This window comes from Ips typographus, linkage group LG6, assembly GCF_016097725.1.
Source record: "Ips typographus isolate SLU linkage group LG6, UJ_Ityp_2.0, whole genome shotgun sequence".
Taxonomy (NCBI): Eukaryota; Metazoa; Arthropoda; class Insecta; order Coleoptera; family Curculionidae; genus Ips; species Ips typographus.
In genome coordinates, this window is record NC_138427.1 from 10,381,272 (window position 1) to 10,397,622 (window position 16,351).

Genomic DNA, 16,351 nt, shown 5'->3' on the forward strand with positions numbered 1-16,351 from the left:
GCTTTTTGTATGGTTTTCTTTCGTCGGGAAAGTTGGATGAAAAAGAGGCTAACCTTCCTTTTGTACGCTGAACCGTAAAAGAAAGGAGCTTGTTAGTTAATTAAGTGTATAGTGTAGCTTGAAGTGGATTGTTTTTAGGTTCAGTACAAATTAAATATTTTCTTTTTAGAATCTCTTCCAACTAGTACTGCGGAACATGCCAGCGCCACAACTCAGCACAGCTCTTTGTTGCAATCAGCTCAACAACAACAGCAATGGTCTCCATTACCGTTAGAGCAACGTGAACTGGATATTCTGCACACAGCTACGATTCCACCTTACCAGTTTTGGCATTCTGAATTTCGCAATAAACAGCCGGCTTTCTTCAGGTAATAATAATTCGTTTTCTCACATTTCAGTGCATGCTCCTAACGTTTGTGGCTTTGCAACACTTTTGTGAACTGCATTTCGAGCTCAAACTATAGACGACTCTATTTAGCCTCAATACAGTGTATATAGAGCCATAGACGTTTTCCCCGAAATAATATAATTGAACACGGAAAAGCTCTTCGGGCATGCGATTTCAAGGATTTCCACTTGGCAAGTGGAAACCTCTTATCCTGTTTATTTGTTGTTTTGTGTTTCCTACGTTCCTTCTTAAAATATTTAGCTATGGAATATATATCTACTTTAAAAACGAATGCGGAGGAAACTGCGTAAGCACTTTCGTGTATAAGTGTCGCAGATTATTTTGCTTTCGAAAGTCGTTTTTATATTTTGTTGGTCTCTTGAATTAAATATGATTCGCCCTTTCGTTCTCGTTTAAGCCTTTTAGGGATATAGGTCAAAGTGAGGTCAGATTTAAGTATATTTCAAAAGCTTTTTATTCAGGTGATTATTAGTTAGAAAATAATGTCAGAACATTGTTTATTTTACTTATATCTAAATCTAAGAAGCATTCTCAAGACCTTTCTAAAAGTGTTTTCTAGATTCCACAACATCTCTAAACTTTGTATATCTTGGAAAATCATCTCAAATTTTGTAGCTCTCTATCACTAATATTAAAACATGATTAATCACTTAACTAACAGTAGCTATTCTCCACAGTTACTATAAACGTGATTTTTATTTTGCAGATTTAATTTTACACTGCCATGGGGTGCCAACTTTGCTGTGTACGGTAGAAGGAATGTAGCACCCAGTATCACCCAATACGATTTCTTTGAGTTTGTTAAAGGAGGTCGTGTAGATCACAGACTCAAAAAACGAGACTTGTTTGAAGAAGGTAACCATTATAAACATTATTTATAAGCAACTGTTTTTATTATTTTTATTCAGTGTCCAACTTGTTTTATTATTGTTTGTCCTTCTCTCACTCTGCTGTTTTTGTTGATTTTCCACTTATATTATCACATGTTATAACATACCCAATCAAATTTGCGTTAAATATACACTTACTATGAAACTAGTGAACCGATTTCGATACATTACATACACACCATACGTATTTTACTTGTTTTATATACATTTTGCGAAAATTGATTTCGGAAACTAATTGAAATTCAAATGAAAACCAAATACTAGTCGCTATCATCCTGGATTTTCAGTCGGCTGTACGATGTTCTGAATAAATATTTAGCTAAAAGCTTTTAGTTTAATTAAAATATTAATGGACTTTTTTTCAAATCCAGTACTTATCCGATTGGAACTGTGCATCAATAAATCTGCATCTAAACGACAATATATCACCTGAATTACCTTTAAGACACGATTCAGCAAAATCTCGCTTGCACCGTATTAATATCAAATTCGCATATGATCAGCATGTTTCTGGCTGTTGAGTCCAATAATTTTCATGAAACACTTATCGATTTCGTTTCAAGGTGCTATAATACTGGAACGGGTTAAAATAGTTCCACATGCCCACGCAGCTCCAATTTGTGTATGACTATTCGTTGACACGAAAACCTATCATTAAGCAGAAAATTACACGGAATTGGGCGTATCTCGTGTATATCGTTCGTTCCGAACAAAACTAATGAAATTTGCTTAACTGGCAGCCGTGAGGCACAACGTTGTCCAGACATAATTACTAGTAAAAACTGCATCGATTTGAATGCTTTATTGGAGAATAGATACAACAAATTTAGAAGAAATAATGTAAAAAGCACTAATATTTTTATTGATCTTAAATTGTTTGGGGCACTGTTCACTCATTGCAAATGCTATAAAGGGGTTCAATCAACATTCTTATAAGACGCATTCTTGTCGTAGTAACACTCACTTACTCACACCACGAGACTACACATTTATTCCGGTTACCAAAGCGCACTTTCCTGAAAGCTTTTATCCATTCAAGACGTATCCGTTTTAGGATACGACAGTGGCGAAACTGACGACCTTCGTCCATTATCCGAATTCAAATTTTTCCACGAGAACCGCAATTCCCGCAAGACTGACGTATTGGACAGCATCTCGAATTCGTACGAGGGTACACGAAAAATCCTCGCCGACTCAGAACCCAAGGGACCATCCTACATACCTTCTGACATAAAAATCGACTACCGCACAGATTTTTCCTTGCCGGATCTGCCGCATCCGACTGTTGATATAGGTAACCGCTTTTATATTAAATCACCGCTAAAATCGATATACGTGCACGAGATTTGAAATCAGAAGGGGGATTATGCATAACATGCAGTCAAATTTGTATTAGTTCGCTTGTTCGGGCAGATTTCGTTTTTAATCCAGTCCCATCCGGTATTTGGAAAATTGAATATTCGTTCCCAAGCTTTCCTATTGAATCATCCTTGGTAATATTTTTGATTCAGTTAGTCCGTCCAATGATGTCGTTTGCATATACATTCAATTTGATAGGCAATCTCAAACCAAAACATTTCAAATCAAAATAAAACGTCTGCAAAAGCCCTCATTATTATGAATATTATAATAATTGGAAATTCTTACTTATCCCACCCTCCATCATATTTTTGGCCAAACTCGTTTAAGGTACGCAATTTTGTTGAGTCAGATCTTTGGGGACTTCCTAGAGTCATCACATGAAAATCGATATATTTTTATGCTTGTGGTGAATTTTTTCCTCCCCCTCTGTTTATCGCTTAAAGTTAATCAGAGTAGGATAGTTGGAACAATAGCTCTTTGAAGTTGTCTCCCCCTACACTAAATTAAGTTTTGGGGGAGATGCAATAACATGTTTGGAAAAAATCTAGAGTTAAGATTTAAAAAAATGAAGAAGTAGTAAAGGACTTAAAAGAGTGAAATTTCTGGCTTTTATGTGAACATAAGTATAAGATGTTTGTGGTAATGTCAACTTGTTGGATACGTTAAACATTGGTACTCAATTGTATAATTGCCTCTTTTTTTAGTTGAGCAGAGAAACAACAGCCTTTTTAGAGAAATACACGTATCTTTTTTATAATTTCAGATATTCCGACAGACGAAAGGCACATAATCAGTAAACGGGAGGCTGAATTCGCTGAATCGATGATGGTAAACGTTAGCTTGCTGCAATATCTGGATACAGGCCGTTGGTTTATCTCGGTTTACAATGATGAATTGCAACCATACAGCGTATCCTTGGTAATCTCTGAAGCGGAAGGAGTAAGCACCACTTGTCCGAACGACTGTTCCGGAAGAGGCTCTTGTTACTTAGGAAAATGCGATTGTATTGATGGTTTTCAGGAGGTCGACTGTTCGAAAAGTAAGTTTTACAAAATGATTTCTTTAAATAGGTAAATTTTATGAAAGTGTTTATTTTTTACTGTCAGGATTCCAAAGTGAATGAGTCCTAAGGAATTAAGTTGAGTTCATAAATAATGATCACAGTACTCAGAGGAGTTTTTAATTAAAACTATATCAAATCCAATTATTCGTACGATCTGGTTGAGCATTTCCGGACTTCTATCCTGCAAAGTAGTAGCTGGAAACGAGTTCTTTTAAATTCATACTTGGTTTTCGTTGCCACTTCTTACTGCAGCGAAAATTGAATTTTACTTCAGTGTCGTACTCTAAACCTACCGTATAATCCAATTAAAACATGTCGAATTTCTAGCTCAAGGGTTCGCTTTTCCGTCTGCTTAATTTAATGAGTTTAATGAAATAACCTTGTTTTCCCAGATATTTTCAAATTGCACTCGACCAGGAAATAACTGATGGAATGCTTCGATGGAATTTAATGAGTCGCCCCCGATCGGGAGTGCATATTATTTTTGGAGTTCCTTGCTTCAATTCAAAACCTTATTGATTGATTTTCGTTTGGGACTTTTCTTGTTTTAAAACAATTACATTCTATTAAGGTGTCCTTGTTCAGATATTGTTTTTGTAATTTATTGCAGCTCTTGGCACTTAAATAAAATAACCTTCCCGACGACCCGACGAGATTATTTTGTTTAATGGTTTGCAGTCATTAAATTAAGCCCTAAGAAAAACAAGACTCGGTATTGGTCTTTGAATAAGTTAATGCAGCATTAAAGTAATTTCAGATTCTACAGACATTGCAGTTGTCCGTTATTTTCCAGGAATACTTGCCAACAACAGTTGGAAGGTAGTTAATTACATTTTTAGCGCCTATACGATAACTCTTTCTAACAAAGCTGGCTGTCGGTGACGTTTGAGCAAAACAAAAGATGTTAAATTTGAAAAAGGGCTCCCTCGTTTTCCTGACAAATATAAAAAGATAGGGAAAATGTAATTTTTGCTTTAAAAATCTGTCCACATTTTGCGTCAATGCAAACCCCTCGAGGGTTTTACATTTTTGCTGGACCCTGAGTTGGTACTTCAAATACGATTCATAAAACGGTTTCCTTTGTGCGATAAAGTTTCGGAAGCTCTCAATTTTCTCGTGCCGCTCACAACAACTGTATGCCAGAATTTGTTATGAATGTTTATAATAAAACAAATAAAGTAACTGAATTGCTTTAAAGAAAGTTATCTTAAAATGTATGAAAAAGAAATCCATGAAATGTATCTAACAATACCGCAGGATGGTAACGTAGTAACGGGTATGTTTTTAACTAAACTAATTCTAATATATACATTGCTTTCAAATTTGAACCCAATAGGGTGTTCCTGTAGTTTTGCATTAAAATTTAAGTGCCGTTCTGGTTTTAATCTGTACAAGTGGCCATTGAAACCGTGAAAAATTTCAATTGAGCGAAAAAAAAAATCCCTAATCCAGGAGATCAATACCTTCGTATCCTTTCTACTCAGTCTTTGCTCGAGTGTAGCGCGTACGATACCGGGCAAATCCTCTTTATATAAAAGGTAAATACGTCGATTTCAACTGCATATCCCCCTGAATCCTCTACTATACAACTGCCCCTAAAATACATGACGGCCACATGGGACAGTCGTCTTTGTGGATTAGGAATAGGTAAACAAATGGCAATATTTATTATTTGCCCACCGACCCTTCACAGCACCGGTAGCGATTTATGGATAAAAGTGTAATTCCAAACAGATGTCCAGAAATTTCAGTATTGAATGCATTATGCCACAAACCGTATGTCAAATTAAGCGACATACGATAAGAAGTAATTTTCATTGCTTACATAAATATCCTTTGTCTTATATCTTCAAAACGAATCAACTAAACGACTAAACCCTATTTAAGTCAGGAAACCCGGGAAGATATCTCACTTTTAACAACGTAGTTTTGGTGTAAAGGGCAAACATGCCCTAGAAGGGTTGATGGGATCCCCTCGATTATTTTGAACAGGTAACAAACCCGTGCCTAGTTAAATATTGCTTAAATTTAATTTAGCCAGTGATGACTAGCGAATTGTGTAAAACGGTGACATTTGATTAAATTTGGTCTTGTTTTTGTCTGAAAAACAAAGTTGAGAATCTGCTGATCGTTTAGATATAGAAAACATTACTTACCCAAAATAACTTTTCAGCCGGGTCAGTAATGAAATTCAAATTGCAAAGTTTTTTAATTCCTTTTTTTTACCCTTATTGTGTCGAAACTTTTGTATAAAAAACACACATCCAATTTAATTTGAAATTTAAATGGTAAATGGAAAGCTTAAGACCGCCTGACATAACATTTTGCTTTGGAACTTTCAAACTGCCGGAAAAATTTAATTTGCTCACTTTAAAAATCTGAAGGCAAATTTCAAAGTTGTGCAAAACAGATTTACGTGAAATAAAATCTTTGGAATCCGGCCGCAAGAACAAAAAGATGTGAGGCAACTCATAACTTTTAATTTCTCAAGGAATAAGTTAATTTATTGTTTGTTTGTTACTTGAACTTGATCAAACATGTTTTTCCTGCCCTAGGAGCGTTTAAATGACAATATAACTGTTCACAAAATTTAGAATTTACTACATAAACTTGTGTTATACCAGCCAATGGTTAAAATTATTTCCATTGATTTAATAGCCTAAAATTTGGTACACAGGTAATTAAAATAGCTGTGTTTTCAACTAATTATTAAATATGTGGCAGACCGAGTTAATTACAACAAAAATTCAATTGAACGTACATATCACATTTCCATTTATGTAGTGATTAAACTTTTCAAGGATCATTTAATGGATCCTAAATTCAGTCATAAAGTCGGAGATGTAAACAAATCGCGATTTTTTATTGTTTTAGGTGTATGTCCGGTACTTTGTTCTGGTCACGGGCAATATGGCGGCGGAATTTGCCATTGCGAAGAAGGTTGGAAAGGGCCAGAATGCGATGTTCCTGAAGGAGATTGTCGCATTGCCGACTGTTCCGGTCATGGAAAATGCGTCCGAGGATTCTGCCAGTGCAAGCCTGGATGGAAAGGTAATTATTTGATTCCCCAAAGATTCACTTTTCCTAGAAAACCCTCTGCCCAGAATTAGATTAGCATTAATCCTAAAACAAACTGTTTTGTTAGGGCTTCGCAGACCTTAAAGGCTTCTAAAGGAAGTTTTCGTCGATAGTTAAAATTCCGGGAACTTTTAATCAGATTAGTGGTCGATCTTCGCTACCAAATAAAAATAAACAGTTTACGCGCTATTGCCTATTTTACTTAACTGATTAAAATTCTAGTAGTTTCTTGCGATTGTAATGCGTCTGAATGTCTTCTGTTTCTTGCCTTGTTTATTTGATTAAATAGTTGATTAGATTAGATGTAGATAGAGCTTTGCGGAGCTTTTCTTTTAGTTTTTCACTCTTTCCTTAACTTTAATTGGTTCGTGAACGCTAACTGTTTACTACTAAACTATTTAATTACTAATACTACTCAATTAATGAAAATATTATATTGGTATTAAACTGTCCGCAATAATTTATCTAGGTACATCCTACAGATGAGGCAAAAGTCTCACCTTGGAGGTAAAGATTCAACCAAAAATAATTCATTTCCGCTTTGTTACCCCTTAATTCAAATTAGACAAACTCCAACCAAAACTTGTACCTGATCCTCGGAACGGATGCAAATTGCTTCCTTAACGAAAATAATAACCCCCTAAAGCGAAATAATTACTTCGGCATGGAGAGTAAGCAGATACAAGTTTTCCAAACCTCCAATGCCAACTCTGGGTTGTTTTCTTCTTCGCCCAAACTTTTCGAGTGCCACTTACTTTCGACAGTGTTTGCTAATTTAGGAGGGTTCTAATTTTAAATTAAAACTTTGTCGTCTAGGCACACTGCAACATTCCAGTTTCAGTTTTTCCAAAATAAAGGAGTTAAACCTATATTTTTTTTATTAGTCACAGACTTTTTACCAAGCTGGTGTTTCGCTTTTTAGGAGAGGGATGTGAAGAAGTCGATTGTAAAGATCCCAATTGCTCTGAACATGGAGCTTGCGTTAATGGACAATGCTATTGTAAAGCTGGATGGAAAGGGGCTGATTGCAACGTTATCGACGAGCAAGTTCACAAATGTCTGCCATCATGTTCTGAACACGGAGTATACGATCTGGAATCTGCTAAATGTGTCTGCAATCGACATTGGACTGGACCAGATTGCTCGCAACGTAAGTTTTACTAGGAACCAACTACAATACAAACCAATATGTTGGTTTGCATATTGTAATTTCATATATCACACAAATTCAGTAATTATTTGGCGCGCATATAATCAGCCTAATATGGAGATGGTTATTAAAATTAACATATTGGAATAATAGAGGCAATTTCATAATATGCCAGGATTGGCGGAGCTGAAATGATATGACTTCCTCATAACGCTAATTAATGTGCTCTAAGTAGGCTATTACGACCATAACTATGCTATTTCCGGTATCCCATTAGCTTTATAGATATCGATATGGGCTTTAGTAATCTTGAGCAGTTATGAGTCCAAAAGGTTCTTTAACGTTTATACTATCTTATTCCAGGTAAAGCAGACTTAAAATAGAAGGGTTTTATTTAAAAAAGGATGACCATTATTGCAATTTGTCACTGTCTACACTCACTAAATTTTTAAATCATTTTTCTTGTCTTTTTGCAGCATTATGCAACCTAGATTGTGGTGATCACGGTCATTGTGAACTTGGCAAATGTCGTTGCGATGCTGGATGGACTGGATTGCGTTGCGAGCAATTGCCCTGCGATGCCAGATGTCAGGAACACGGTCAATGCAAGAATGGTACCTGCGTATGTTCACAAGGATGGAACGGTCGACATTGCACGTTACGTGAGTGTTTTTTCCAAAAAAATATTGTTTACCAAGCCTCTAAACACGTATCGTTCGTTTATTTTATTCGTCCGACCGCAACACATATAGAAAAATAAATCATATGAATTGCCTCAATAAGAAATATTTACTGCTACTATTATTACCGAGAGAGTCTCGTTACAATGTCTCTGGGGATCCAATTATTGGAGCAGAGTCAACGAACTTTATTTAAGTTGGAATTGCCCGCAACGGTTTCCTTTTGTTATACCGGGCAATTCATAACATTTAGCTTCGTTATGGCTGAATTGTTTATAGAAAAATGCACATTGCCACTACCCAATCAAAATAGAGGCAAATTGAGGCGTTGTTGGGCAAACCCACACTAATAATATAAAACCAATCGCACGGCAAATAGCTTTTTTTCAATTTCCCACGTTCCCCTAATACAAGCCAACACTCAAAAATTAATTATCCCCAACATAACTTTTACGGACTGAAAACAGGGCCATCATTGCATCGAAAACGTGAGCGACAGTCTTTGGATTTTTAATTAATGAAAGGGTTTAATCATCCCTTAGAAAGAAGGGTATCCGCTTCTCTTTTGGGGGTGAAATTTGATTACAAGTGGGAATCAAGAGACGGAAACGGTTCCAAATTTACAAAATCAATAGTCTACGCCAATTATCTATGAGCTGATGGCATCCGTTTAAATTGAAGACAAACAAATTTTCACTGCATTCAATGCGGGAAAACCATTTTAAAAAAGGTGTCAATACAATTAACGTTTTCCCTCTCATTATAAAATACGCTCAGGCTCTAACTAATGAATCGGACGAGCACGTAGGCCTAACTGCCCTAAATTATATTTCGTAACAAATTGTCCTTTCGTTATGCTGAAAACGCAATTCCCGAGCTCTAAAAGTTCCCATTATGATAGGCTCAATCCCTCGAGATTCTTAATGCCTCGCACGATATAAGAATACTAATTGACGAAATATTACTGAAAGTCTTTTAGAAAAGTTCAAGAATGAACGGGGGATGTAAAAAAGTTGCCTCATAATAGCGCAATAATGGTCGAGCAATTTAACCGTAATTGAGCAAGGCAACTTTGCATTTAAGCCATTGAATTCACAATGAAGTTACTAACTCATTCACGATGATTTACCTATTTTTATAAATGTTCCGTTTATTATTTGCATTTGTTAAAATTTTAGTCCCTAGAAGGGAGTTATTCAATTGCTTAGTTTGGATTAACAGGGTGCCTCATGGCAGCATTATTACCCCTATAAAAAATCAATACAGACACTAAGTGTAAAGTAAGTAAAGTTTCTGTTCTACTGATAAAAAAAAATTATTAAATTTAATAACGTTCTCAAGTCAGCAAGCAAATGTAGTTTCAAAATTAGAAAAAAGTCCTGGAAAGTCAGTGATCTAATAAGCTCCCTTCCATTTAGCATTATAGCAGAGAATAGCATCATTTCAAAATTTTCAGTCTAAATTGCAACTGCAATTTGCATTATTCTATTTCTTGCAATTTTAGCTGAAAATTTAACTTTGAACTTTTAAATTGCAATTTCAGGCACTTGCAAAACCCATTTGGACTCTTTAAAATTTATTTATGGCAGACATTCAGTTCTTTGTGTATGTGTAAATGGTAAGGGGTGTCCAGTAATTACATATTTTTTAATTAGATAGTAACTTGATTAGTTAATAACTGATTGAGTATCTTCGTCAAGGCTGTTTAAAATGATTACGTTTCCTCCAAAAAAACAAAAATTACATACGTTTCAATATTTTAAAAGAAAACGGGGAACAAAATGGTGTTTTTGCCCGGCAATGTTTTCCCCATTTAGCTAATTTGTATTCTAACATCGCAAGAGGCATTATGAAACTCGGGTCGAAATCCCCCATAATGGGAAAGTTTCCAAGCCCGTTGAACCTTTTTTTTTTATCCAAGATATGATATAACACTATTGCATAATTTGTTTTGCTTAAATCTCCATTTTTCGACCAGTTTTGCTCACACATTTTCTCTCGTTTTATAGCGGGATGCGAAAACGCCTGTTCTGGACACGGACAATGCACATTGGAAGAAGGACTTTATAAATGCGTCTGTATTGACGGATGGGCCGGTTTTGACTGCAGTATTTTACTGGAGGCTGAATGTCAAGACGATACAGATAATGACCATGGTATGACTGAACAACGAAACTTTAAATTTGATATTAATTTGGGTGGAAAAACAGACGGAATGGTCGATTGCTCAGACAGTGAGTGCTGTTCACATCCTGGATGTTCGGACCATATCATGTGCATATCCAGCAATGATCCTGTGGAAGTTTTACTTCGAAAGCAACCACCTTCCGTCACTGCATCGTTTTATCAACGAGTTAAGTTCCTTATAGAGGAAAACTCGGTTCAATCCTACGCCCACATAGACGAGTACACAGAAAGGTAAGTTAAAGTAGACCGTTAATGTTTTTAGAGCTTATAGAAAACTGAGAATTACAGTGCGTCACAATTTTTCTGGTGATGGTATTGCATTGGTCTGATTTCAATAACAGCACCGGTAACGTGATAGGATTAATACAATTTCCGGCCAGGAATTCATCAATGTTTGTCATTATTATTTCTAATTAATGCCAGTATCAGCGAATTTAATATCCACCGCTTTTGAAAGCCAGGTTTAATTACACAGTTCGAAACCCTGCTAGCTAATTAATTATTAGATCTACTTTCCAATGCAATACTTTCCCGGTAAACCCGTTTAACAATTATATGATGTCGGAGGGCACCCGCCAGCAGTAATCACCATTTATTGAAATTTAACACTGCAGCTATTTATATTTACTGATATTTTCAGTTAATGGTCTGAATGCTCTTAAATCGAGCATTTAGACAGTATTTATTGAAAATGTAAATTTGCAGTAGCAAAAGAGCTGGATTTTTCACAACTACACCATTAAAATTCAATTGACAGCATTAGTTCTGAATAAACTGGACTTTCATCAAAAGTAGTTGTAAAATACCTGGTAAAGTCAAAATTATCAACGCAAAGCTCGGACGTCGCACCTACCTTGGCCGAGCTTTTTTTCAGGTCCGTCCGAGGGGTAATTTTTTATTCAAATCCCCGGGTCCCGGCAAGTTGCGGTTAAAAATGCATGCTACTAAATGTAGGCTATTATATGCTATTACCCCGCATTAACTCGCTTTTTATTACGACACGAACTTGGGTTAGCATTGAATTAAATTAATGTGGAAGGTAGACCTGGATTTAATGAGGTTTGTTTATTGATTGCTGATAAGCGCCCCCCAAAAAAAAAAAACAAAGTTGACACGTCATAGACTTTCTGGGAAATTAACAAATCGTTCGAGACACTTCATTTTGAGAACATGAAAAATTCAGCTTGCCCGGATCCGTCCGAAAAAAATTGCCCTTGACTGGCCTCTCTCTTTCCTCTCCACCCCAATTTCACCTTCTATCCCCCCGAGACGCCGCTTTAATTAAATAGGAAGTAAATTGGACTGCCACTGTATAACTGTGGGGATTCCGGACGCGAATTGGCTTGTATGTCATGTTTTTGGTAACTAGCTTGGGGTTATTGCCGCCATTTCGTTTTAATTCGAATAATAATTACGGAGGGACAGTAAAATAACTTGGAAATTTATTTTGTGCTCATAATTGCATTTTTTGCATACGGTAAAGTGTTGATATGCTTATAAACGAGCAATTTGCTGTCGCTTTGACCTAGTTCTGACCAATTTGTAATTGTCAAGATTGGTATCGAATAATTCCTCCTCGACCGCTTTGCTCATTTGTTCACGAGGAATTCATTATTTAAATGTTGGTGGAAAACCGCAGATATGTATTCAATTGTGCTCATTGGTATTCATGAGTTTTTACTTTTTCCTTACTCGATGATTAATTGTTATTTTTTTTTAATTCGATGTTAATCTGCATATTAAATGAATACATTCTTGTCGTTTTTAGTGAAAAATGCAATTCAATGTCATTTGAATGAATTCCTGCAATTAGAAGCATTAAGAAAAGAAGTTTTTGTCAGTTAATTAGTTGACAAAATATTGACGGTATAGTCAACAGTATGACTGTAAAAATGGATTTTTTGACAGCATTGTTTATAATTTTACCTCCACTATTAAGCAGCAGCCACTAATACTAGGGTTGTCAAATAAAAGTTCGTTTAGTTTTTAACGTTTTCTAAATACAACCAACGTTCGCTTTCAGTTGATCCCCCGGTACCTAACAGCAGTAATATTGCTTTTAGGTGATGAATCACATCATTAAAAAGCTATTTACCAAAAAACCAACCCCTTAAATACCCTAATCGAATGCAAGAAGAGAACCTAATCTACTTAACTTTTAATCACAGCTCTCCGAGAACAATGGAATATAAAAATTCGAAATTAAATTCGGTAAGATCCGCACAGTTGCCTACTAATCCGTTTAAAAATTTAAAGTGGCGCCTCGGAAAATACCCGTGTGTCTCGTCTTTGAATCCCTTTGTGTGCGTTTTACCCTTTTTCAGTCCAAACCATGCCGAGCTGTCGCTCCGAACGAACCCTTTTGCGGTTTAACTGATTTTTTTCTCGTCAAAAGAAAAACGTTTGTTCACCAAATACTGCTTGCGTACCCAGAAAGAATAACCGCCCTTAATACCTCTGGAAAGAGCACAAAATTAACACCAAAACTCGTATTAGTAGAATTGTACAGCAAGCAGTATTTAAATTGGTCAACTAAGAGTAATATGAGTTTAGTTTACGGCGCTGACTTGGAAAAAGTGATCTTAGTATTGTCATAATTTTTGATCTGTAAAACTTACTTCCAAGTGGGCGATCGCACAAATTACTACAGCTCTAATGATAAAGCCTTAAGTTATTTTGAAGTTAATACAGGTTAGTTTATGTGTACTTAGAACCTTAATACGCGTTTAAAGTCATCCCTGCTTTATAATACTCTTAAACTTATCATTCGTATGTTTTTAGCGATTAATAGCTTTTAATTAACCTGTAATAACCTATTACGTATGTATCGAAAGACACACTGGTGGACACAAGTTCAAGGCATACATTTGGAGTTAAAAAATTCTTGTATTCTACTTGGTCAAAGTACTTTTAGTCAATTTGCATAATAACACTCTATCTGAAATATATTGTTTGATCAATACTGGAGTTAGCAAAACTATTTACATTGCAATGAAGAGATATCTTCATTTGAATGCCCCTATTTTTCTTTCCATTCAGACAGACAAATTGGTTTAGTCTGGAAAAAATTGCGTAAAACGCGAATTGATTACGAATTGCTTCATAAAAGGAGCCGGAAAACTACTGCCGGTGATATATCGCGAAAGAAAACTTTCTACTTTTATACACAAATAAAGGAGTGGATGTATCGATGGTTAATGAAAGTAAAGAACTTTTGAAATTGTATTTTTCCACCGACACTTTTATGCTAAGAAAGCAAAATTTAAATGTTATTTCCAGTCTATGCAGATAAGATTCAATATTATTGCGAGTGAAATGAATTGATAAAATTCCGACCGGAATATTTCCGTCTTGTGATAAAGAACGGAAGAAACAACAAAACATAATGGCACTTGGCGATCGATACTCAGCCCTAGAACGGGTAGATATTCTTTTACAGGGGGAAATTTTGCATGCCGTTATAAAATATCCGATTAAATAAATATTTGACGTGCCGTTTATTTATTGAACAAAACGTGGGACGTTTACAGGTGAATTTAAAACAGAAACTTCAATTACTGAGAGTTGAAATGGTATTTACAAACAGTGATTTTGACCAGTAAAAGCTAAAATGCATAAATTGTACTTGGTTATAATTTTTTTAATATGAAATCGGTAGATCAAATATTTGTTATGAGATACATAAACCAACTGCCTTATTGTATTAAGAAGAAAATTACGTTTTATGTAACGCCTTATCTGTATAGCCAACATCAAATTAAAACCAATAGTTGCTTTAACTTGTGTCTCTCAGATGTCCGTAGATATTAGTTTCGTTTATTTTTTGAGTTTCTTTTTTAATTGTGTGTTCGTCACATTGTCCTGTCATAAGTTGAACGAAAAGTGAGAATGAGAGTGCGCATATTGATCTGAAACTAAACAATTTCAATTGTCAAGCATATTCAAAAATTCGTGACCCTAATCACTTTACATAATACGTGGGTGTTGTTGCAGTTGTCTTGACAATTGAAGTGATTAAAGTAATACGTATGCGACATGAAGGTTTTAATTATGCCAATTTTACTGGTAAACTGTAAATCTTGAGGAAAACATTCATGTCAAGCATGTTGTATTACGGGAGTGATTAGTAACTGTCCTGTCTTGTGTTCTCTGTGTCGCTGCTGCAACCCCTAGCGAGTTCTGGAACTCCTTTACACCGCGGTAAGTCGCAGCATACTCCCATAACCGTTCTCTGTCTGTTTGTCTGTTCTATGTACTGCCTGAAATATACATACGACTCTAGTCGGAAAGTCTAGCTTAGCTCCAATTAAAACTTAATACAAGTGAAAGCTAGATTTTCCTGAAACGCGCCATTCCAGTTTTGCCCTAATCCAGACAAAAGTATCGTAAAGGATGGCAAAACTGGAATTTATCCGGCATACGATTCATATACGAACCTCCCTCTCTGTTTGTACGTCTTAAATTTTATGTATTGTTCTTTGTGTGTTACTTGTCATCGTGCTTTTTATGGTATGTCATTCATTTATTTTTCCTGCTTGGAACTGTAATGAAACAGTGAACCGATATAAATTCGGGCCGACGTTTTGTTTATGACGCTTTAAAAAGTTTTCGTTCGTGTGTTATAAAAGTGTTCCGTTATCGTCGATTTATAAGCTAAGCAGAAGAATTCTTTAAAGTTGTTATTCTATTTTTTTTTTTAACAGTAATATATAACTATTGTCAAAGAAGTATCAGATATAGATTAGGCACAACTTTGTTTTTCTCGACTTGGGATTGAATTGATTTGCCCCATTTACTAATTTATTAGCAACCATTTACTTAACATAAAATAAGCTTGTCTAAATCTGTAACTAATATTATAAATTTTTTTATTGAACTTAACTGAGACAAGAAAATAGAAAATCGCTATTTTTGTAATAAGATAAGTTTGATTTTGTGTATCGTACGAATCTGCACAATTTCTTAAAGTTAAAACTAATATTTTAACCACTCCACTCATAATAACATATTTACTTGTGCTTCAATAATCCATATACTCATTGTAAATCAAAGTTAGTAAACAAATAATTGTCTCAACCATCCGACCAAACTAAAGATCTTCTTCCTCTAATTAAAAAGTAACAAAAATAACAAGTATACACAAAATTAAAAATATATGTTTTTGACATAATTTTGTTTCATAAAACAACTATTCTAAAGCTTCCACAAGTGTGGAACTTTTGTCACTGTTCACTACGTTCCAGTGATACTTTGGTTAACTCAATATTTTCAATAGACAGAAAGTTCTGAATTGCTGGCAAATTTCAAACTAATGGTGAGAATTCACAGCTAAAATTCTGATTACTGCAGTCGATATCAATCAGCCTTATGCATTCATATCATTCACTTGATTGCAATATTCAAATCCTTTTAAGGAAAATTAAAAAAATATGTATACGTCAATGGTTTATGTAATTTTCCATGCATTTCAAGATTGAAATTAATCCAATGCCTTATTTACTGTAAGTAATAAGCTTTATTAGTGAGCACACA

The 16,351-nt window shown here is 35.2% G+C and overlaps 1 protein-coding gene across 8 annotated transcripts in view; it reads left to right on the forward strand.

Annotated features, from left to right (window-relative positions):
* Ten-a (Teneurin-a transmembrane protein) overlaps positions 1 to 16,351 on the forward strand; it is a 155,851-nt gene that overhangs the window by 124,889 nt on the left and 14,611 nt on the right. For 5 of the 8 annotated variants that reach the window (XM_081982261.1, XM_081982265.1, XM_081982266.1 and 2 more), the window contains 10 exons: positions 170 to 368; positions 1,116 to 1,264; positions 2,354 to 2,593; positions 3,425 to 3,700; positions 6,599 to 6,775; positions 7,725 to 7,952; positions 8,429 to 8,614; positions 10,642 to 10,788; positions 10,843 to 11,050; positions 14,993 to 15,019. In XM_081982261.1, the coding sequence (XP_081838387.1) occupies positions 170 to 368; positions 1,116 to 1,264; positions 2,354 to 2,593; positions 3,425 to 3,700; positions 6,599 to 6,775; positions 7,725 to 7,952; positions 8,429 to 8,614; positions 10,642 to 10,788; positions 10,843 to 11,050; positions 14,993 to 15,019 (1,837 nt within the window). The remainder of the gene's footprint in view (positions 1 to 169; positions 369 to 1,115; positions 1,265 to 2,353; positions 2,594 to 3,424; positions 3,701 to 6,598; positions 6,776 to 7,724; positions 7,953 to 8,428; positions 8,615 to 10,641; positions 10,789 to 10,842; positions 11,051 to 14,992; positions 15,020 to 16,351) is intronic. The other 3 variants (XM_081982262.1, XM_081982269.1, XM_081982263.1) reach the window with 2 other exon arrangements.